Source organism: Podarcis cretensis, assembly GCF_951804945.1.
Source record: "Podarcis cretensis genome assembly, chromosome: 5".
Taxonomy (NCBI): domain Eukaryota; kingdom Metazoa; phylum Chordata; class Lepidosauria; order Squamata; family Lacertidae; genus Podarcis; species Podarcis cretensis.
In genome coordinates, this window is record NC_137174.1 from 57,121,653 (window position 1) to 57,146,158 (window position 24,506).

Genomic DNA, 24,506 nt, shown 5'->3' on the forward strand with positions numbered 1-24,506 from the left:
AAAAGTGGATGAAACTGAAATGCCCGTGACTCAGATTATGAAAAGAATTTCACTTCTGTTTATAAAAACAAGAAACTTACACCAGAGTTCATAATAGTAATTGCAGCACTGAGACTGTCCACAGCAGTGGCCTGTTTCACAGATGTAGCTTTGATTGTTGATTCCTATGCAGGGCTCTTTGTCCTAGAATGTAAGAGAGGAATAGGTTAGTGAGGAAGGCCCAAATATGTTAAACTTGGACTAAGCCTCCGGTTGCTTGCAAGACATGCATGAGCCCAGGCTAAAACAGCCACTCAAGGTCACAGATTGCCTGCAGCTGTTTAGGCATCTCCACTTTCCTGGATATCTTTCAGTTCCATGGTGCTCCCACACCCTACCATCCATCATCAACCTTCCAGGCTAGGTTCCTACATGCAGAAGGAAGAAGTACAGATGATATGGTAGAATGGATTCTACGTCTTCAGTCTACGGTGGGGGGGGGGGGGGTTCTGAACACCCATCTGCATTAACCCTCCCACCCCCAGCTCTTTAAGTCAAAAGTTAGGATAACACAACATATAGAGAACAGGACTAGAACACTTCTCCCTGCTACGCTAGTTTTCTTCTGTCATGGGGTTTCTTAAGCTGCTATTTATATAGTGCCAGCTATGCAAGATAGTATTTAACCAGGGTTCTGCATTGAGACACACAAGGGAAACAACAGATGTAGGGGAGGCAGAAGTAAAGGGGGTGAGGATAATGTGTTGCAGTTATTTCAGTTACAATAGGGCATGGGAACAATTGGAGGGAGCATTAAAAATGGTATCCCCCTTCTTCAATCTGAACTAGCACCATTCTGCTCCAAACTTTACCATCTTATTGCTGAATGTCTAGATTAGTTCTCATTTTACCTTTCTCCAGCCTAGTCAGCTCCTAAATTGCTCTAAATAACTGCACCTATCTTTTCCACACCTTGATAAATAATTTCCCACTTGCAGTTTGCATAATGCAGGCTTCTGTTCTGCACTTCAGTGCTGATCCTCATGCCTGGGCATCTATAGCTATAACTGTGGCCCAAATTATCAGAATTTAGAAAATGATACTTAGGTCAGACAATGTAATCAAGCATTCAGATTTCCACAACCCTGCAAGTAGGAATAGTTTACATTAAAATCATATAAGGTTTTCATTTTTAATGTAACTATTTCCCCCCTGCTTGTGATTAGGTACATGATGCCTAATGCACTGAGATGAAGGGACCCATAGATATTTTCACTTTGGTATATTGAGGCATAAAATTTTATGACCCACTCATGGTGTGTGTTTCAAATACACTGCAATTCCACTGTTGTTAACAGGGTGTTTTTTTCAGCTTCAAGTCTTGCACTTATAGAATCAGAAAATGTAATAACTGAAGAGAAGGCAATCTGGGCTCAATTAGATCAAAATAACATTTACTACCATATAACCCTACTCTGAAGTAATTCGTGCCTAATTTGCAGAACTTTTAAAATAAAATAAACATTACAACAAAATATCTTCCTGGAATACTCCTGCAGTCTAGGACAGAAGCCAAGTCAGTCATACTTTTTCATCATCACATAATGCTCCCTGAAGGCCATCTCTGTGGACAGTTAAGAGATGGAAAACAACTACCACCCAATGGCAATGACCCCTCTTGCCAGAGTGTAATGTAGGGCAGAGATATAATGGGTGTTGAAGTAATTTCTGGAGTCTTTGTTTTCTGTCCTGGAAAAAAAATGCACAGCTGAACCATTGCACTATGAAAAGCCATGCAAATCTAAGTTATAGTATAAAACAAACAGCAAAACTAAGGTGATGTTGGTTTATTTTTATAGTAGGATCAATATGCATGAAGCTTTATGGTGTAAGAGAAAAAGTGCAGTCGCATGATCAAGTTTGGAAAGATTCAGGCCTTGGAAGATTCCCTAGTCTTCCAGAAAGGCAATATATGTCTTCAATCATCAGGAACACATATCTAGCTTCCATCTGCCCTACCCAGCAGGGTAAGGGGTGATGGGATGTGTAGTCAAACAATGTCCCTGGCTTAAATGCCCATACAATACAGGCAAGTGGTTGCAGAGCTGTGGAGCAGCCCAAATTACAACATTTGGCATCAGAGTGCCCAACATGAAAGGCAAGCCAAGTTAGCTGTAGTATAAAGTGAGTTCTTAAAAATTTATTAGAAATCATCATCATCATTATTTTAATATTTCCTCTGAAAGGTTTAAGCATACCCATCCCACTGTTATTCCCCCCTGAAAACCACCGTCCTGGCTTTGGCCCAAGTAAACAAAGATACATGCTGTGTTATTCCTAAAGGAGACTCATTCTATTTTTGGATCTAGAGACATGGGCATCAGCATTAACATTCCCACCAACACCCACTACCCCAGTTAGAGTTAGCACCCTCCCTCAAAAGCCAGACATCTGACTTCATTTTCAAAGTGCCCATAAAGTGCTAAGATAGTTTCTAAAAGAGGAAACATCTCCCGCATCCTTTCACAGCAGAAGGGGCACTCCTCTATTTCACCCACAACAGGGTTCAAAGAAATCATGTAGCCTTTAGCAGAGGTTCGAGCTAAGACTCCAGCTGAAATTAAGTATCAAGGCTGCCTGTGGTCCCTGATATGCTATCTACAGCTGCATTCCATTTTACTCTTAAAGATCCAAAAATTAAAAAGGTTTCCAGAACAATGAACAAAGTTGCCACATTCTGTACTGTCCAGACATCCCTTGGAACATCTACCAGGAGTGTATGACAAAGCACTTTCCAAAACTAGTCTGTGGAATAGGGGACGATAGATAAAGACCTAAGAGCCTTCAAAGAACGGCAACGTACTACAGCTTCCTTTAATTTCTAAAATGCAGCTCCCTCACACTAAAAAGCAAAAACAAAAAACAATTCATGCATGATGCAGGGGCAAGTACAATATGGAGCCACAGCCAGTTACAGCTTCCTGACAAGTGTGCCTGTACAATGAGTGTATTTGTTGCATTTGCATTTTACATTTGGACTGGTGAATCAGAAGGCAGTGGGGAAGGATGAACCCAAGGCAGAGAAAACAAGGCAGGGGAGGCCTCCCTTTTCCTCCCCATTCTTCAGGGGGGGGGGGTTTGTGCTGATTTAATGTATGAAGTACAATTTGATTTTGCTATCCTGCCATTTTATTATATTGTTTAGTTTATTTAGTATACGGTTGTTAAATTTTACTTCTTTAAATTATTTTAGTGCTTTTGATTTGGGCTTTTTGATTACCCAACCTTGAATCATCCATTGATGAAGGGTGGGATAGAAACTGAAATAATAAACAAACAAATGGAAAGGAAAATCAATATGCCAGCTCAAGGGCTAGTGTACTTTTCCTGTTCTGGGGGCACGTCAGGTGAATGGAAAACCTTTGGGTCCTAACAGATCAAAAGCCTACCCTGATCTGCCCCCAAACTCCTACTTTATGACTCTATGACCAGAGTACTGATGATGGAGGGAAAGATAGAAATATTTATGTAGCTGCAACAAGAAGTCCTCTATGGCAAGCATAAGCAAACTCAGCCCTCCAGATGTTTTCGGACTACAACTCCCATCATCCCTGACCACTGGTCCTGTTAGCTAGGGATGATGGGAGTTGTAGTCCCAAAACATCTGGAGGGCCGAGTTTGCCTATACCTGCTCGATGGGCAGACTTTCTGCTCCACTTACAAAGATGGAGATCACAAAAATGTATGGCCTTGGGACATTAAAACATCTTAGATATATGCTCAGAAATGTACCAACAATGACCTTGTCCATATATGTATGATTTTCTAGAAAATGGAACCTGTTCAGTATCATTTCTTTGGGCTTTTTTGAATCAACTAAAAGTTACTGTACTTTTCACTCTATAAGACGCACCAGACCACAAGACGCACCTAGTTTTTGGAGGAGGAAAACAAGAAAAAAAATATTCTGAATCTCAGAAGCCAGAACAGCAAGAGTGATCGCTGCGCAGTGAAAGCAGCAATCCGTCTTGCTGTTCTGGCTTCTGTGATAGCTGCGCAGCCTGCATTCGCTCCATAAGACGCACACACATTTCCCCTTACTTTTTAGGAGGGAAAAAGTGAGTCTTATAGAGCAAAAAATACAGTAGTTTTACAGATCGCATGTTATTTTAGGTCTAGAGGAGAAAATTAAGGATGTTAGATCTGAACAGCCCCCAACTGAACATTATGGTTTTATAACCTTAAATTAAGAAATTAAGATGCAGTTAGTGAATATAGAATATTCTCAAAACCTGCACATTTTTTTAAAAAGATGTGGCAATTTGCATGCAAAATTAAAAATGGCTTTAAAAGTGTGGAGAAATGAGTTAAAACTACTCTTAAGATGTACAGAAGCACTTGTATCTCTGCGTAGACAGACCTGTGTCTGGAGCACTTCTATGCTATGATTCTTCATAAAAAGCTGTTGAAAGATTACCTGATTCACAACAAAGCTGTAGACATGATGTGCAGCTGGGAAAATATCCCTTACAGCAGAAAGGTCTGAAGCTTAATCCACTTCAGACCACTTTGCAGAACTGGTAGAGCTTGAGCTGGTTTTTCATATTCACAATGAGCCAGTGTGAAATAAATTTTACTACAGTTAATATTTAACTAGAAGTATACAGTTTATCTTAGTGCTTTAACAGTACCAAACCTTTCAGACATGCTTCAATACCAATCTAAATTAATAACAAATGTTTGATGCTATGCTACATCTTTCTGCGTAAGGGCCTCTTGTTTTTCATGGGGGCTTATGGCTATATTCAGCTACTGCTTAAACAGTACTATGTGGAAGAACACCTGACTGGACAAGCAACCCAAGCAGTTGCTTGGGGAGGCAATATTTTTAGGGGTGCCAATGAAGCAGCACACAATCCAAAAGTGTTTATAGGATCTGTTACAGAAAATGCTGGGGCTCAGCTTTCAGGTTCCAGGCAGCAACAGAGCTGCGGTCCAGCAAGACTCTGCAAGGATCCTGGGTCTTGCTCCTTAGCCATGCAGTGCAACTTTATTGAGCAAAAAAAACAACATAAAAGAGACCTAAATGGATGACCACATTCAATTCTATCTACATTAGCATTGCCTTTATTCATATACAATACAATAAAAGACCAAGAAACACAGGTCTCACTCATGCATCACTCAATGCTACAGCAGAAGGTATTCTTGATTGCAAAATACAGAAGGCAAGATATTATTGATTGCAAAATACAGAAAGTTAAGTCTCAAATATGGGTCTGAATCCCAGCCTCAGATGTATGCTCAGCTTACATGGTTTGAACAGAAGAGAGGGAGAAAGAGGAACAGGAAACAGACAATACTTTCTCCATCCCTGAAGGGGTGTGTGACCTAGCTGTACTTTATAAAATTACAGCTATGTGGTCCATAACCCCTTAATTTACTAACTAGTATAGAAATGCACTGTTAGGTTTGTTGCCAAAAACTCCCACCATCAACCAACCCCAAGAACAGCATGAGAGGTGGCTGGAAAGAAAGGAGGAAAACCTGGAGTGCCATTTTCTGTTGAGGGAAGACCCTTACCTCTAAAGCAGAAAAAAATAGACTTGCAACATGTAATAGTGCATCCCAATTCCTGAACAGTCCTTCTGTTTAGGGCTCCAGCTAACACAGAATAGGAACTGCTCAAAATAAGCTTCTTTTAAAAAAATCTAATGACACACAGCCCCTTTCCCCACTCTAGGATATAGTATGGGGCTTGAGCAGGCCCATTTCCTTTCTCCCCCAATCCCCTATTTCCCACTCCTTCGTCTCAACTGCTTTCAACTATAGGCCAAAATTGATAAATTCACAGTGTCTGCAAATCTTCTGGCTCCTCCCACAACCCCGAAAGCAATCTTTATAAACCAAGGTTAGTGAATCTGCGCCCTTCCTCCCGGGATACTCTTGGACTCTTAACCCCTGTCAGCCCACCCCACCCATCATGGCCAAAAGTCAGGGACCCAACAGTCCAACGGATTCCCCACCCCTGCTCTAAATGGATAGGCATAACCATGTGAATTTAATCTGTATGGTGTCACTTTATTTCATATGCCAACAGTAGTGACTCTTCTACATGATTATTATCTCCTGACAGATCTCTATGGAAAGAGCTTATTGCATATAGGTCATATTCATGGCCTTGACTTCTTTGTGTTCTGAGTCTTGACTGTGCTGAATCTCTTCTTTGTACTATGCACTGTTACAGTTCTGTCATTCCCTCTCTCTTTAATTAAATATTTTAATTTAGAAACAAAATAGAGAAGAAACTACCACAGAAAGCATTGAGAAGCCTAAGTGCTTCAAAATGCTTCCAAAACCCAGCAAGCCCAGGAACATCACTCACATTTTTCACTAACCTTGCCCAGAGATAGACTCACCACTGCTATGTGACCACTACATTTGTAGACCCTTGTCCAGAGACTGCAGAATATTCTACACAGCCAAGTTAATTGATGTTCAATATTGGTAAAGTTTTTTTGGGAGGTGGGGGTGGGGATGCTCAACTCCAACCATCTTAGAAGATGGAACATAGGAAGCTACCTATACCATGTCAGACCATTGGTCCACATAGCTCATTATTGTCTACACTCACTGTCAGCCATTTCCCAAGGCTGGAGACAGGGCTCTCTTCCAGCTCTACCTGTATATGCTGAGGATTGGACCGGGAACCTTCTACATGCAAACCACTTGCTCTAACACTGAGCTACAGCCCTTCTCAAGCATGAAGGCAAAGCATGAACACAGTTCCCCAGTACCAGAAATTATGCAATCATGTTTCTTCCATTTGGAAAAATTGCAGGGGTCAGCAGATGCAGATTGCAATGGATGGGCCTCACCCCGGAAAAACTACCTTCACAACTGTGGTATCTCACCTGAAAGGGACATGTTAAACAACGAAGCAGAACCAGGGTTCGAAATTAGCAGGGCACCAGGCACATTTTGCGCCTAAAGATTCTCCATTTGTGAGCACCTCTGGGTGCCATTTTTTGCACCTGGCTGACACTCAAGGATTACTGAAATGTACAGTGGTACCTCCGGTTATGAACTTAGTTCGTTCCGGAGGTCCGTTCTTAACCCAAAACCGTTCTTAACCTGAGGCGCGCTTTCGCTAATGGCGCCTCCTGCTGCCGTGGCGCCGTCATGCAACTTCAGCTCGCATCCTGGGTCAAAGTTTGCAACCAGGAGCACCTACTTCCAGGTTAGCAGAGCTTGTAACCCTAAGTGTTCGTAAGGAGAACGGTACGTAACACGAGGTTCCACTGTATGTGCTCTGAAGCCTCAGAGTATATGTTAAGGATAAACAATAAGTTAAGGAGTTTAACAATAAAGAATGTTTTGAAAACCGAAGTATGATACCAATATTTGTATTGTAAACACCAAATTAAACATGTATTAAAAATGTGATATTAACAATGTGTCACTTATGTGAATTGCGTATTAATTCATGCTTATCAAAATAATAAAGTGTTGCTGACCCCCCCCTTCCAGTGACGACTAGACATTCTATTTTGGTGCCCACAACCCAGGTCCCAGAAGCCATTTGGCTCCTAGCTTTTTTATCCCAGCTTTGAACACTGAGCAGAACAGTTTCAATTGCAACTTTTAAAATAACTGCTTAGTTGTCCAATAGTAAAAAAAACTCAGTGGCCTAATTTGGATGATTGAGGCTTCATAAATCATCAGATTTTAGCTGATCAATTTATATTTAACAAGAGTTCCTCAGATTTGGACATAATGGGCAAACAGATATTAAGATCTGAAGTGGTACACAAGTGAAGAAAGGGAGGGGCTAGAAAGAAATGCTCTGCACAGAGCATTGTCAATAAAAAGACTGTTTGTTTGTTTGTTTGATTTATATACTGCCCTTTATCCAAAGATCACAGGGCAGTTTACATTATTGTTGTTGTTGTTTAGTCGTTTAGTCGTGTCCGACTCTTCGTGACCCCATGGACCAGAGAATGCCAGGCACTCCTGTCCTCCACTGCACCCCGCAGCTTGGTCAGACTCATGCTGGTAACCTCGAAAACACTATCCAACCATCTCATCCTCTGTCGCCCCCTTCTCCTTGTGCCCTCCATCTTTCCCAACATCAGGGTCTTCTCCAGGGAGTCTTCTCTTCTCATGAGGTGGCCAAAGTACTGGAGCCTCAGCTTCACAATCTGTCCTTCCAGTGAGCACTCAGGGCTGATTTCCTTCAGAATGGAGAGGTTTGATCTTCTTGCAGTCCATGGGACTCTCAAGAGTCTCCTCCAGCACCATAATTCAAAAGCATCAATTCTTCGGCGATCAGCCTTCTTTATGGTCCAGCTCTCACTTCCATACATCACTACTGGGAAAACCATAGCTTTAACTATACGGACCTTTGTTGGCAAGGTGATGTCTCTACTTCTCAAGATGCTGTCTAGGCCAGTTTACATTATAAAGGTAAAGGTAAAGGTACCCCTGCCCGTACGGGCCAGTCTTGACAGACTCTGGGGTTGTGCGCCCATCTCACTTAAGAGGCCAGGGGCCAGCGCTGTCCGGAGACACTTCCGGGTCACGTGGCCAGCGTGACATCGCTGCTCTGGCGAGACAGAGCCGCACACGGAAACGCCGTTTACCTTCCCGCTGGTAAGCGGTCAACTATTTATCTACTTGCACCCGGAGGTGCTTTCGAACTGCTAGGTTGGCAGGCGCTGGGACCGAGCAGCGGGAGCGCACCCCGCCGCAGGGATTCGAACCGCCGACCTTTCGATCGGCAAGCCCTAGGCGCTGAGGCTTTAACCCACAGCGCCACCTGCGTCCCTTAGTTTACATTATAAAAACACATAAATACATAACGTAACAAACCAACAAACTATTTCACAGCAGGAGCACTTTAAAGCTAATGTTGATGACCATACAGTACAGCCTGAATGCCATTACACTAAAGCTGCAAAAGCTACAACTTCAGAACTAACAAAACAAATTTTATGCATAAACATCTGCACTCCTCTTCCAGTTTAAAGAGGGATCACAGATTCCTGTGTAGGAATAGGGACAGGTCTGTGACAATGGATTCTGGCATCAAGGCATTCACCATTTCAAAAAGATGTCTCAGATAGGCCAGGAAGGGCAATTATCAGGTATTGTGAGGTATCTTGATTGACAGACTGGTAAATATGCTGAACATGAACTCTTAGCACGATCTGATTTACATGTACATCCATTTTTGTGACTGTGTTGCATTTTTGTTGAGTGGGCTTTCTGTGATTGGGTTGGGTGGTCGCTGTACAAGCATTAAAAAAATTGTAACTCACTTCTGTTTGGGGTTCTTTTTCCACTTCTTGTTTTGTAAGTTGGAACCTCTGTTTCAACAGACCGATAAAGATCAGGCTTACTAGCTGCTTTGCTTTGTCTATACTTGGTTGCAATCCTGATTCTTACCTCTGACCAACAAGAGGACCTTGCAAGGGATGGCGAGTGTCTTGAGCAAGGGGTGAACTTCCAAAAGTCTCCCCTGAGCTTTCTTATAACGACTGTAAACTTATTTTCTTCAATAGTATTATCTTGTTTAGTTAAATTTCACAAGCATCTACTTCTGTTAGTGATTTTTAGAAGATTTTGTCCTAGACAAATATCAGGAAAGAAAAAAGTATAGCTGCTTTAAAGATAATAAGCAGGCTAAGGTGTATCTTGTGAACTATTTATGGGCCTATGCTTTAGCTATTTGATCTAGTAATACTGAAATAAGGCCCTATTGTTTACAACTCTAAAATAGCTTCAGAAAAATTAGAAATCAGTTTATTTTCTAACACACACTAAACTGGCAGATATGTAGCTAACACAACACAGGCAGCTTATTGCATTTACACAGCAGTTTCCAAACAGCTATATGCTATAAGTTCAAGTAGACAGAAAGGAATAAGGCAACTGCTTTTGCTGCTCAGACTGGCCCTGTGAACCACAGACAGGAGCAAACAGTAAGCAACTAAGCAGCTAAGGATAAAGAGAAAAATCAAGTGAAACAAAGAAAAAGTAAGCAAACTGGTTTCAGAAACTGGATTGCCTCCTTTGAGGCTTCCTACATCAGTAAAGAAACCCCAGAAGGTGCCCAAATTTCCTTTATGGAAATATACATGGATTTGAAAGATTTCTAAAGACACGTAGCTATCTGTTGCTGACGTAATTCCAACAAGGTCAACATTTCTTGGGAGCCTTAACATGCATATTCCCCAAACTGATGCCCTTAAATTGGCAGCCCACAGCTTTCCTCTTCTCCAATAGAACTATAACCATAACTGAATCTTAAGTTCTATTTAGAACTTTACATATAACCTAAATTTATTCTGCCCGCTTCAAGTAAGCAGAGCAGTCAGTGGCAAAAGGTCATCGCACTAGAGGTAGTTCTTGTCTCAATTCCTGAATAGCATTATGTAAGCCCAAATGAAAAAGATTTGGTTTTAAAAAATAAACTAGGTAGCTACAAACAAAACAGCTGTTTTTCACTTTTTGGAAAGTAAAACTAACAACACCCACCATCAAAAAAATAAAAGAAAAGAAAAAGAGAAAACTTTAATGCTCACATACCTGCAATACCTCCAAACTTCATTTGCTACACTTACTTGCCTAAGAACATAAGCTAGGTGATGTGTACAAGTAATCAGATGTTGTTCCTGGAACAAATAGCTCCTGGACTAAGATGATTCAAATTTGGTAGAAGCCGGCTGCTGCCCACCAGGGAGCAGATGGGTGACTTGCTGCTTTTACTCATTCCAGGCTATGTATGTTGGTTAGTAGTAATAAAATTATGAGTACTTTAAAACTCCAGCACATACACCACAAATTCAGAAACGGGTTTAAAAAGCATGTGCACTGTTAGCTCTGACAGTTTCTTATTAGAAGCTGTTGACTGTTTCTTGTTTACTCTAAACCAGAACTCAGCCAAAGCACAAACACAAAACCCAAGTCATCTTTAAACCCCTAAAAATCCTTAAAGCACAAAAGTCCTTAAAAACCAAAAGTGATAGCCATAAAATAGAGTGAAGTGGGGGGGGGGGGACACGGACAAATTTTTTGCTTCAAATAATAATAATAAAGTTTCTTCCCTTAACTGCAGCATTATTCAATGTTAAGTAAAATAGATTTGTTTTCCCCCTAGCATAAACACAACAGAGGAAGACAAAAGATCACATTGGATTTTACTTGAGTGGCTCACTTCACAAAGGCAAGCAGAGCTGATTTTCTTTCTTCTTTTTTAAGCCAGCAAAATCTCACATTCTCCACCCTAGCTAGTCAAACAAACAAACAAACCAAAAACAAGTTACCTGCCGCAGGCCCAAAAGGAAAGGCATTCTGCATTCTCATAATCCACGCTAGGGGCTTAAACAAAGGAATTTCTAGAATCCCAGAATAATAATTTCCTCATCTGTAATGGACAGGCTGCATCCGCAATCCTGTTTAAACCAGGGCTTCCTTGGCTGGGAATGTTAAGTAAACAGGGTCCCAGGACATAGAATGCACTCACTCAGCCTCTCTCTCTCTCTCTCTCTCCCCTCCCTGTGACCAATCTCAAAAGCAGCAGAGCCTCCGTAGGCGTTTGCCAAGGGGGAAGTGACATCAGTAGCAGCACTGCAAGAGGGGGGGAAAGCTTCAGACAGCTGCTGATTAACAACTCAAAGAGGCCTACTGCATAGAAGAAAATGCACAGTAGTTAGCAAACAGAAAGCACTTACACCGGAAACCTGGTATTTACAGACTACTATGGTTGTTAAATGCACTAAAAAAATTGTAAGATAAACTTTTAGTTATATTTAATTATATTAGAAAAGTATTAGTTGAACAAACAACAGGCCTTTCTTTCAAAATCATTCACTAAGCCAATGAAAGCTAGTTGTTGTTGTTGTTGTTGTTGTTGTTGTTGTTGTTGGCCTCTGTCTGTCCTGGAAGACAATGGAAGAGTGCGCCTTTGGGGGTGAAGTCAAACTGTTGGAAGGTTACAGAGCCTGCCGTGGTTGTACGAACCGATAGGGGAGAGACATGTCTTGTTGCAGCTGGGCAACTAAAGGCATCTGGTTGTGCTGATACAGGTGTGCTATGACATTTCTTCTCTCTGCACTCCTCCCAGCAATCATTCCTCCTCTGCCCACTGCTGTGGATACACCTGGGGTCACACCTGCCTATTAGAGGTAAGTATTCAGGTGTTCATTTACAAATTTTCACATAAATTCAAGACCAACTTCAAGCCAAATTTTCACCCTCTTCCAGTCTGAATTAACTCTGGTTTTCTGGACAATTTGAGCAAAAGTGTCTTTAACTGTAGCTCCTGCACTGCACTGGCAAACTTCTTCAGAAACAGCAATTTTTAAACGCCATTTGGAATATAGTAGGTTATCCTGCCATTTTAAAGGTGGAAATGTGTTTGTGTGTATTCATTCTTTGGTGATCCCTCGTAGCTGAGTAAGATTGTCTTACTTGTCCATAGTGTGTGTGTGTGTGTGTGTGTGTGTGTGTGTGTGTGTATAAAATTGATGGTAAGGTTGGCTGTTGCATTCAGGTTTAGCAAAATGCATCCCAGATGCATCTTCCATTTTAGAAACTGTCATTCATGTCCCAGTGACCTCAGTGTTCTGTGTGGGTCCAACTTTAATAATTTGTCTGGAAATCAGCTGGTACAGAATGCCTCTACTGTATTTGTTTATGAGCTGTTGGGAACAATTTTGAAACATCTGCATTGACTGCCAGTTTGTTTCCAAGCCTAATGCAAAGTGCTGGTTATGACTCTCAAATCTCCACATTGCCCAAGCCTTGGCTATCTCGGGACACACATTCTCTCTCTCTGACAACAGGCACCTCCACTGGATTCTCACATCTGCTGACCAGGCTCCACTCAGTTTCATAGGCTGTTCCTTTGAAATGCTTTGAAATAAATACCTTTCCCATACAAAGGAGAGGTAAAGGGAATCCCAAAGTTGCTGTCCAGAAGCATAAACAGATTGTTCAAAAGGAGATTCTACACCTAGGCCTTAGAGCTCTTCTCACTTTTCATGCCAGTGGTAGCTAGTTTCTTGTCTTCTTGTAAGCAATGGAGTACAGCGGTACAGCAAGTTCCAAAGTAATAGAGATGATATGAAAGAAAGTGATCTAAATTTAACTTTTGCTATACCTCTGCTTTAAAAGTTCAGCAATCTTTTTTGTGCTTCTCTTAAATCAGCAGCTGTTCTCGCCTGTCACATGTCAGCCTAGAAGCCTCACCACTCCCCCATGTCGGGACACATTGCATACATATTTACCAGACTGGGAAGTTTCCCCTTCTTTCTGTTTGTTTGTTTGTCTATTGCAGATCTCTTTAAAAATCAATAGTTCTACAACGTTGCAAAAAATGTTGCGTAAGAACTGCAATAAGTTCATCCACCATTAAAAAAAAAAGTGGTCTCCTGAAAGTTACTGAAAATTCAGTTACACAGCTTAGTCAATGCTGAAAAGGGGAAGAAAACTTATTCCAAATAACATCCCAGTGCAGATGGTTTAAGGGCCACAGGCTCCCTCCTTCTCTCACAAATCTCTTCCTCCACTCTGTGCCCCCCAATTTCTCACCCTTCCTCTTCCTTCTCTTTTATTTCTCTGCATCTCCCCCCCCAAAAAAAAACCAGTATCTCCATGCCTGCCTGCTGAGTACAGAGGCAACAGTAACAAAGCTTTCCTTCTTTTACCATTTCACATACAAAGACATATGAAGGTAGAAAGGTATTTTTTACTGGGTAAAATCATTGCTCCATCTAGCTTTGTATGATCTGGGGTTCCCAACCTTTTTAGGCCTGCAGGCAGATTTAAAAATCTTAGAAACTGCCATGGGCGCCACAAATGCACCCATTTCACAGGAGAAACACAACGATGCTCAAAACCCCCATCAAAAGCAGGGGAAAGACCTCCATACAACCCAAAACAAACTAAACACAAAACAAAAAGAAAAGGCAACATTCCCTGCCAATCAAACATCCCCTCAAAACCAACAACAACACCCTGAGAAACAACCTCAGCTAACTTTGTTTTAATTGGAAAGGGGAGGGAGTCTTGGCAGGTGCAAAGGAGGTGCGTGAAAAGCTCAGGTACGGAAGAATCTAGCACTGATTGTAAACTTAAAACACATTTTGTTAAGTATTTCTGTATGAAGGAGACAAGAGGCAGAAGGCATAATGCTACATAACTGGACTGTCAGCAATAGATGTTTTGCTCAAAGTACTAGGACAAAACGAATATACAAAATGCACAGTATACACGTACCATCCCTGCCTTTTCTTGTTGAGCTACAGTCATCCTTTATGGTTAGCCATGGAACAGGCTACATTCCTTTATATTAGGAACTTGTGTGCAATTCATGGCCTCATTAGAATCCCAGCACAGAGCAAGAATGTGCACAGACAGAGAACAGTGGGTGGCCAGGTAGATATGTTGGTGCTGAAAGCCACAAACTCACTCAACTCACATGATAAGCGCACACACCATTGTAGGCCATGTCTGGGCAGTAATGAGATAGAAACAGGAAAGCATAGCTGTAATAATACCTAGCTCTTCCAAAATGGTTACTTGCCAATTGCAGCTCTAACTTCACTCATTGGCTAAAACTATGTAAGATGGCGACTACGAACCAGGTTTGCTCATTTCACAGAAACGGGGTGTGTGTGTGTGTGTGTGTGTGTGTGTGTGTGTGTGTATGTGTGTGTGTTCACATTTTGGCTTATATGGTTTGATCCACAGCACGTAAGAACTTTTAAAGCTTTTTTTTTAATGGCAGCTAAGAGTCTAGAACCCCTAACGGCTTTGCCCCCAGCCCAAAGAAACACCACCCGACCCTTTCTACCCATCTGGCAGCAGCTCTGGTCCCAGTGGCACTTCAGTGTTGCTTTGTGGTGATGGTGGGGTTTTTTTGTTTGCCAATGTTATCCTTATTTGAACTCCAATGAGAAACCCAGTTGCCTCAGCCTTTTCTGTTCAGAGCCTTTCTAATGACACTCACAGCAACAACAAAAAATGGGGAGAGGGAGAAACAGTTATTGCACAATGGGGCATGATTTTTATTCTCCCTTGCATCTTCACTATGAAAATTCCCATAGTGTTTGAAATGCACCCATGGTAAGGGAACGCAGGATCAGGACAATGTACATAAGAGAGAACGAGATAAAGGTTGGAGCTTGCTTACAATAAAAGGCAAAGGTCAAAGTGAACACTGCCGGCTTGCCTTTGCGCAGAATACCACAAGCACATTTTCTCTCATTTCTCTCAGATCATATTTCCCCCCCCCACACACACACTTTTTTTCTTCTTTTCCCTGTCTGAAGGAAAAGCAGAAAAAATGCTGAACATAGAAGAATGATGATCGGAGTGGTTGGAGCAAAGAAGCAAACACAGACTAATATCATTTGCTGTGTTCCAAGTTGTATATTTCCATGCCCAGCCACTGTCACCTCTTTGTTGGCAGCTGTTTGTGCCTCCAATAAGCAGCTAGGGATCAGTGACAGGAGATTCACTGCTTATTCCTCTGACTTGTTCTTGAAAGAGTAGATGCTTATTGGCATTGAGAACATAATGCTGGTATGAGCACACACACACACACACACACACACACACACACACACAAAACCACTCCAAAACGAAGGTAGTTTTTAAAAACTTTAAGCATAATATGTTAGCATGCATGACCAGAAAGCACAAGAGTTTTGTTTGCAACTTAGTGCTAGATCTGAGTTGGGTTGGGTGCAAGGGGGAAATTTAGGTAGATTAACTTTGCTGCAACCTGAGAGATGTTCTGATTGGAAGATTTTAAGGTGGAAATGCAAACTGGCACTACTGCAGGCTTGCAGAAGGGTTAACAGAAGATTTGGGCTTCATTGCAGGGTTGTAGTAAACTGCTCTCTGCCACAGCTGCCAATTTTTATGAAGTTTAAAAAGGAAGAAAATACATGTTTTCACATGAAATAAGAACTGAATTAGAAAGAACAGGAATTCCCATCTTCATTACTACATTTTTTTGGAAAGTGGGCAAGTAAAGAGGTACATGGCTGTGAAGTTACAAGAACAGTGGTACCTCAGGTTACATACGCTTCAGGTTACATACTCCGCTAACCCAGAAATAGTGCTTCAGGTTAAGAACTTTGCTTCAGGTTGAGAACAGAAATCGTGCTACGGCAGCAGTAGGAGGCCCCATTAGCTAAAGTGGTGCTTCAGGTTAAGTACGGACCTCTGGAAAGAATTAAGTACTTAACCCGAGGTACCACTGTATACTAATATTCTGTTGTCTTCTATGGGCTGCTCTAACTTCTGCAGTGGAGGAAAGTAGCTTCTATAAGCAGGAGTGGCTAGCTTGTGTGCCGCCATTTCTGCTGGACTCCAACTCCCATCAGGTCCAGTCAACAAGCTAGCCACCCCAGTTCTATAGGAATCAGAAAGCTCCATCTTGTGATTCTAGCCTATTTGCTTTTTCTTTCTGAGTACATAATACATACATGATATCACTACTTCCTTGACATGCTAGTCATAGCTGTGACTTCCGTTACTAGCTTTCACAATGGGAGCAACTGAACAACTAAACAACTGGGCAGAATATGAGCAGCACATTTTCTCTCACATCACATTTTCTCTCAGATACACTAAGCGTAGAGAGTAGCTCTTCCCTTTTAAATAAAAGATGGAGCTCTGGGCCAGATTGTTTCCAATAGGTGCTGGCATAGCATGGCCAGAACCAAAAGGAAACACTGCCATTGTGTTAAGTTAAGTGACCAATTTTTTAATTTAATACTAGGCATGTGGGGCCTAGGACAGAAGTGCACAGGAAGGTGAGATTTAGCTCTTCCTTCCCCAGGTTCCAATGAAAAATTACCCTCTTGTCACTATTAGAAAAAAAGCTGCCAAGATCAAGAGAAAATATAGAAACAGGAATTTTTTGTGAAATGAGTGGAACACACTTCAGCAAAAAAATAAGATTGGCCATTGTCCTCTTATGTCGTCGTCTTCTTCTTGGGCGATCACTCATAGTCGAGTAAGATTGTCTTCCATAAACACAGCTTTAACAATGAATCTGTAAGTGACTGTGGAGGCCAATTCTGGATCCACACGTCCTTCCACAGTGGGGACATTGGTGACTGGGCGGGAGTTGATCACGGTGTGGATTTGCCAAGTGTGCCTTCCTCTTAGCATGTTTCTCCCTTGTGTTCTGAGTTCGAGTGTCTTCAAAGCTGTTAAGGCTGTTCTCCAATTCCCCTTATGTTTCTCTAGTAAACAAGAGCTGAACTGAAAGGGGGGGGGGCAAATTTAGCAAATGTTTTTGAAGCACTCAAAAACTGCCCTCTACTTTTGAGAGAGGTTTTTTTAAGCACGTGAGACTGAAGTACTATATTACTTCCTATTCTAGAGGACTGTGAAAGGAAAGGAAGTATTCACACATAGACTCACATTGTGATGTGCATACGTAAGAATTCACATTCAAGCATATCTAAATGCACATCTCTGCCAACCAACCATTCAGGTTTGACTGACACTAGAGTGAGAGCAATAATGATTTATTTACCTCCAAGGATACTACAGGCAATTTGTTTTATGAAGTTATCCCATTCACTATGTGATCTTCAACTGGCTGGGATCACATAATAAAGTTTTTTTTTTAATGTACCCAATAACAGGTGATTGGGACAGTAAATTTTTTCTCAAGTTCTTAATGCAGGTTGTGAACTTTTTCAGCCTTAGGGCAGCATTTCCTAACTGGCAACCCTCTCAGGTGGTAGGGCCGTTGGCAAAACTGGGCAGAACAACGTATGGGACTCTTCCTTTGTACAGGCGGCTATATTCTAGCCATATTCTAGTGGATTCTACCTTCACAAACACCTCCCCACCTGCATTTCCATCCTCCTATCAGGCAAACAAGAGGCATTGTCTCAGTTCCATGTTGGTCAGCCCACAGTGCTCAAGAAGGGTTCAGAATAGGGTTTGTGGCCTAGGAGAGTCCTAGGGGCTGAATAGGCATGTCTGAAGGACCATACAGTATTTGACTCCCAGGCCTGACCTTCCTCACCTGTGTACTGCATGTAGGAAACATTTTTGATCCCTCAAGATAAATAGGAAAGGCAAAAAACTGAGTTCTAGTGTCTACTATGATAGGATTGCCATATGTCCGGATTTGGAGGGTTAAAAATCTCTGTCTGGGTTTGTTTGTTTTTAGAATATGCAAAAATGTCGGGGTGTTTTTCTGTGCCCTGGAAGCAGCAGTAGCAGCTCAGAGCATAGCTTTCCTTTCCTGCCAGCAGTGGGGGGGGGGTCGGCTCACACCAGCCGCATCCCTCCCCAGTGTCCTCTGACCTTGCTCTCTCTTTTTCTCTCATGCGCCAGCTCATGCAGTCCCTCCCCCACCTCTGGCGACCCTAAGGGAGGGGGCAAGCTATGGAGATGTGCAATGAAGGGGGTGCACCAATGAGGGGTGTGTGTGTGTGTCCAGGTTTTTGCTCTTTGGAATATGGCGACCCTACACTATGAATTCACAAAATTGTGGGTGCTCAGTACAAAGCACTGTGGACATACATACTTATCTGCCACTAAATGTGTGTATCATTCATTGAACATATTTCTTTAGTGCACTTGACTTTTTTAAAAAAACTGCTCAAATAATGTTTTACTGTTGTTTCAGAAAATGTTAATGGTTCAAGTTTGGACAATCTCTAGAAGAGAGTTTTGTAGCTTTGGGACAGCCACTGAACACAATTCCCTGTATGCCACACAATTCCCTATATGCCATTGCTGCTTAAACTAGAAATACATGGCCCAGACAGGAAGGCAAACACAGCAAGGAGGAAACATGATCTTTAAAGTACACAGGACCCAAACCTTGAGATCAAAGCCAATGGGAACTGACCAAACCTTTCTGTAATGTTCTCTTATGATATACAAACCATTATAAAGTTGTCCCTATCTGCCTATTTAGTGGTCAGTCAGCGTGTCAATGTTCTAAAAAAGGTAAAGGTAAAGGACCCCTGACAGTTAAGTCCAGTCGCAGACGACTCTTGGGTTGCGACGCTCATCTTGCTTTACAGGCCGAGGGAGCCGGCATTTGTCCGCAGACAATTTTTCCTGGTCATGTGGCCAGGATGACTAAGCCGCTTCTGGTGCAACGGAACATTAAAACCGGAGCAGCGCACGGAAACACCGTTTACCTTCCCACTGGAGCGGTACCTATTTATCTACTTGCACTTTTTGGCGTGCTTTTGAACTGCTAGGTTGGCAGGAGCTGGGACCGAGCAACGGGAGCTCACCCCGTCGCAGGGATTTGAACTGCTAACCTTCTGATCGGCAAGCCCAAGAGGCTTAGTGGTTTGGACCACAGCACCACCCGTGTCCCAATGTCAATGCTCTACCAGGTTCAATTTTACAAAAATAACTTCTATTTGCTTAACTATAGGTAACTTACTAGATAGCTATTAAATCACTGAAGTTCCAAAGTCCCTCACCTGAACAGAGTGCAACAGAAGGCATATTAGCTGTGAACAGAGACAATGTCCTGGGTATTCATATTCAGCTAATTACATGTCCAAGATGCATGGCAAAGATTTTGCAAGAGTGGTATCAGCAAGTGTATTCCTCAACTGTGAGGAAATTAAAAAGTAGCAAGTCATGGATGGTTTCCAATATTTTGCATCTGAGAGTGTGAAGAAGTGATAGTCTGATATAGTCCACACCACTACTTTTTATCAGCCAGCTGTCCCAAGAGAGAACACTAACACCCTTTGATCCACTGCTGTGCAATCATTAAGCTTTTAAATAAATGCATAAAATGCCAACATTATCACCACCAGTAAAATGCCCTTCTGAAGATCAGGGCCATGCATATATACAGGCAATCTTGCCTACTTTGTTTTTACAAAATCCAAGGCAAGAAGCCAACAGCTGCTTTCATCAGGAAAAACTCATTCACCCTCATATTAATCACTGTGTACATAGATAGCAAAACATATTTCAACAATTAAAACCACATTAACTAATATTTGTACACTTTAAACAATTTTACTTGTCATCTTACACAGACATCATACTACAACTATGACTCCAAACTAGCAAAAATGTTAAAGCTATCATTCATTCCTTTCACTATTATTCCACTAATTCTCTTCCTCATAAACCTTCATTCTTAAGAGACATACATATCACATTTTCAACTTAGCAATTCGACATTTGCAGTACAAACTGGCATTTAGTATTCAAGCACCCCTCAGTTCTCCCCAGAGGTGCCAACTTGAATAAAATATTGGGGGGTGGGTAGGTAAGCCCTGTCCTGCATAATTAATCACATGATGCAGTGCACACACTCTATTTGAATGGCAATGCCCATCAACTTTGGGGGCCCCCAGCCCCCTCAAATATTTTAGGAGGGGGATGAAGCCCCCAAAGCCCCTAGGAGTTGGATCCTATGGTTCTCCCCATCATTTCCTCTTTATTTATTTTATAAAAAAATTCATAAAATATACCACTATTTATTTTTTAAAAAGGAGTGGTTTACAACAGTCATACATAAAACCATATAAAATTATAACATCAGAGATCAAGTAATAATTATGGAAAGATGTATTCTTAATTTCCTGCATACGCCAGATAGAATAGAAAAGTTTTCAGCAGGTGTTTAAAGGTTGAAACAGAAGGTGCCTTCTGAATTTCTACCGGCAGAGTATTTCGCAGGAATTCCATAGCAAACTCAATTATCCTAATATGGATCCTTATGTAAGTAAAATGGCACCACACCCACAAAAGAGAGTCATCAGCATGCTCAAAGAAACACCAAGATTTTTCAGGAATAGTTATATAAGCAAATATTCCAAGGTAGAAGCCCAGTGCACTTTCACATTGTGCACAAGCATTATAAGTGTACCCATCAGAAGGTTTTGTACCATGTAATGTAAGTGATGGAGGCTATATTTTGTTTTCACCACAACCACATCCCAAAGCACAGCAACTTACTTCTCTCCATAAGAGTAAAAGGCATACAGTGATACCTCAGGTTAAGTATTTACTTCATTCCGGAGGTCTGTTCTTAACCTGAAACTGTTTTTAACCTGAAGCACCACTTTAGCTAATGGGGCCTCCTACTGCCGCCGCGCCGCCGGAGCACAATTTCTGTTCTTAACCTGAAGCACTATTTCTGGGTTAGTGGAGTGTGTAACCTGAAGCGTATGTAACCTGAAGCATACGTAACCTGACGTACCACTGTACATTCACTGCTCTAAGAGAAAGAAGAGAAGTACACCCAGACAAAAACAATTGTCATAGTGGCTAAACAGGCTCTTTCTTCCCAACAATACCAGTCAATAAACACCAAGCTTGCTCCATTCTTCATAGCTCATCTCAAATTCCATTTCCTGTTCATGACTAACAGAACATTGGCAAGTGACTTCTTTGAATATAGATTTCTGAAAGTATCTAATTGGTTAGATTGCATAAACTACTGCAGTTCATCTTCATCACATTAAAACCACATATAGTCACTACAAAGTTCAAGTATTTTTACTACCGGGCAGGGGGAGGAGTGAGAAGAAGCAATCAAACATTATTCCTTAACAAGAAGAGAGATGCTTTGAGAACTACATGCCAATTTCACAAACAGAAGTTGATCACATTCAGAAGCGTCCAGGTTCTTTTCAATGACCAAAAGAGCAGTAATATTTACACAACATACGTTCCACATCAATATGCAATATAACTCTCCAAGTGTTCTGACAAATCACAGCTGTGAACAACTCAGTTTTTTGGTATCTAAGATTCAGCCAACAAGTAGTACCTTCAAGAAGTGAAACCAAACCATGCGCATCTCATAGCTCAGCAGGATGGAAGTAAACATACTTGTTACCTGAAAAATTTAGACCCGCCCTTTCATTTCACAACATCAGATCTGCCAAGAGGGAGGAATAACCAGGCAGACAGAGAACAGTCAGAACCTCCATGAGGGGGCAGATGTCATTTGATCCTCCCATATAAGAACTCTGTGTCCATGTTTACAATTTCATTACAGATTCCCCGCATAACTAGCCAGGAGTGAGAAACATGGCCAGAAGTACTCTCTGCCACTTTCTTCCGGTAAAGAATAGGAGCAGGTTCAGACTGCAACAGAGAGGCAAATATGATTCTATATACCATACTTTTCCATGTATAAAACTAGGTTTTTCTCCTAAAAAATAATGTCGAAAATTAGGGGCGTCTTATACATGGGGCCATCTCTCCCCATTTTCTTAAATCTGAGTCCCCCAAAATAGGGGGCGTCTTATACATGGGAGAGTCTTATAGACGGAAAAATACGGGTACTTGGCAGATATAATTAAATCAGAGATCATTTGTTATAGGTATCCCAGGATGCTATTGAGCAGCATAAAGATTAGATACTTCACAAGTGAGGGCATGTAGTGGAATAAGAGTAGGGATTGTTCAGCACTTTAATAATCACAGCAAGTACAAAGGACATGTCATTCCCAACTATGAGCTGCACGGATTACTCAATCTGTTAACAAAATGTTAAGCAACTTGCAATGCACATGCATAGTTTGTATTTCCTTTACCTTGGGAAAAAGCATGGGGCTGCCATGACATCCTCTCCTTGCTCTTTTCCTACCCTGCACAATGTAAATAGGAGAGGCCATCAAGGCATGCAGAGACAGTTATCTCTGCATGTGTTTTGCTGCCTTTCTTCCGAGACTTTCTTTTTACTACTGTACCTTTAAGAATGCAGTGTCAGTTTCACCATGTCTTCTATTAACACCCTATTCATTTTGGTCACCTCTTTGGTAGCTGGTTATTAAAAATGAGAGGTTAAGGTAGTCAAATCAGCTTTCTATTAAGACACCACTGGAGAACCTGCAGCCCTCCAAGTGTTTGTGGACTACCAACTTCCATCATCCCTGACCACTGGCCATGCTGGCTAGGGCAGATGGGAGTTGGCAGTCCAAGACCTGGAGAGCCATAGGTTTCCCAGTGCTGTTTTAGGAAGAAAACTTGTTCTTAATAGAAAGCAGCAAAATTAGGGTTGCCATACTTCAAAAAGTGAAATTCCGGACAGAGAAGTTGTTGACACTGCCGACATGGGCTGCCTTACACCTGGAATTTCCCATACATTTAGCTGTACTGCTTGCGGCTGCAGTATTCCAGATATGTCTGGAAAATTCTGGAGATATGGCAACCCTAGTCAAAATGAACAGCAAATAGTCAAAATGCTTCCCCCCTCCCCTGTCCTGACCTGTTTAGCTATAGCAATTTGTCCTGGGCCTTAAAAATGTCCAGAATGAAGATAAAAACAGCTTGATGAGGTTGTGTCAGTCCAACATAAATACAAATATAACACTATCAGTTTAAGTAAACTTGCTCTCATTCCATGGCCTAATTTAACCTGTTGGTTTAAAGTCTCTTTCTCTCTTTTATAATTGTAGAACCTGATGAGCTAAGAAATTTATCTTTCTGATGGGCCTTCAGGATCAAGTTCCACATGAACTGCTGTGAGGAAAAAGATTTTTCACTCTTGGTTTTATTACTACTTTATGCAAGACATACCACATGCTGTCCAATCCCTGACCATACAAATTAGATCTTAAAAGCACTGTGGGATGCTTATTTTTGTTTACAGTAGAGCACTGTGTCCCTGGGACCCTTCCAGACATGTAAAAGTTCTCTCTCTATAAAATTCAGCTTGCTACACTGAAGTATATAGAGCACATCTGCTAAGGGGTGTCTACACCACAAAATCAATCTACTGTACCTTCAAATCTGTTTAAATTGCCATGACAGCTAGCCAAAGAATTCTGAGAACTTTAGTTTTGTGAAGAGGGCAGGCGTCTTTAGCAAAGAAATCCTGCACCAACTTTAGGTTTTACTGTTTCTCAGTCTAGTAGTACTCAGAAGCAAACTTTTCACAATTCAGTGTGCCTTCAAGTGACCTCTATTTCATCCAGATCAAGACTATTTAAGCAAGGCAAAGTACAAGGCCAGTAGACCTGTACTCTGTACTTTGTACATCTGGGCCTTGCTTCAACCCACAGTTAAGCTCATGTCTTGGGGAAATCAAACTGAAACAGCTGCTGCAATCTGAAAAACTGAAAAACACTCATTTATCTTGCATATTAGTAAAATGAAACAGAATAGATTTCTTAACACTAGAGTTTGAACAGCCTTATTCCACGCTGAAATTCCCTCAGCCAGGGAGTCTAGAAAACTCTGTTTCTACAGTTCATAAGGTTGTAGGTACAGAATCTTGCAAATTACTTTGTTTTACATCCCACCCTTCAATATGTCCTAAATTCTTTCCCACAGATCCCTGACCTTCTACAACATACCAACTTCCCTTCTACAATATACCAAATCCAAATCTTTCCCCTAAACCCAGAGCAAATTGTAAATTCTGAACAAGCCCCAAATTGTACAAGCAGAATGAATAATCCAAATGAAGCAAGTCTGTCCAGAGTTTGAGACTGTGAGGCACAGAATTACAGAAGTCCTGATCTCAGCAGCCCTACAGC

At 41.5% G+C, this 24,506-nt stretch overlaps 1 protein-coding gene across 4 annotated transcripts in view; it reads right to left on the bottom strand.

Moving 5' to 3' along the window:
• WBP1L (WW domain binding protein 1 like) overlaps positions 1 to 24,506 on the bottom strand; it is a 49,379-nt gene that overhangs the window by 15,249 nt on the left and 9,624 nt on the right. For 2 of the 4 annotated variants that reach the window (XM_079977490.1, XM_079977487.1), the window contains exon 2: positions 81 to 183. In XM_079977490.1, coding sequence (XP_079833616.1) covers positions 81 to 183 — 103 coding nt within the window. Of the gene's footprint in view, positions 1 to 80; positions 184 to 11,306; positions 11,536 to 21,787; positions 21,833 to 24,506 lie in introns of those variants that run through there. The other 2 variants (XM_079977488.1, XM_079977489.1) reach the window with 2 other exon arrangements.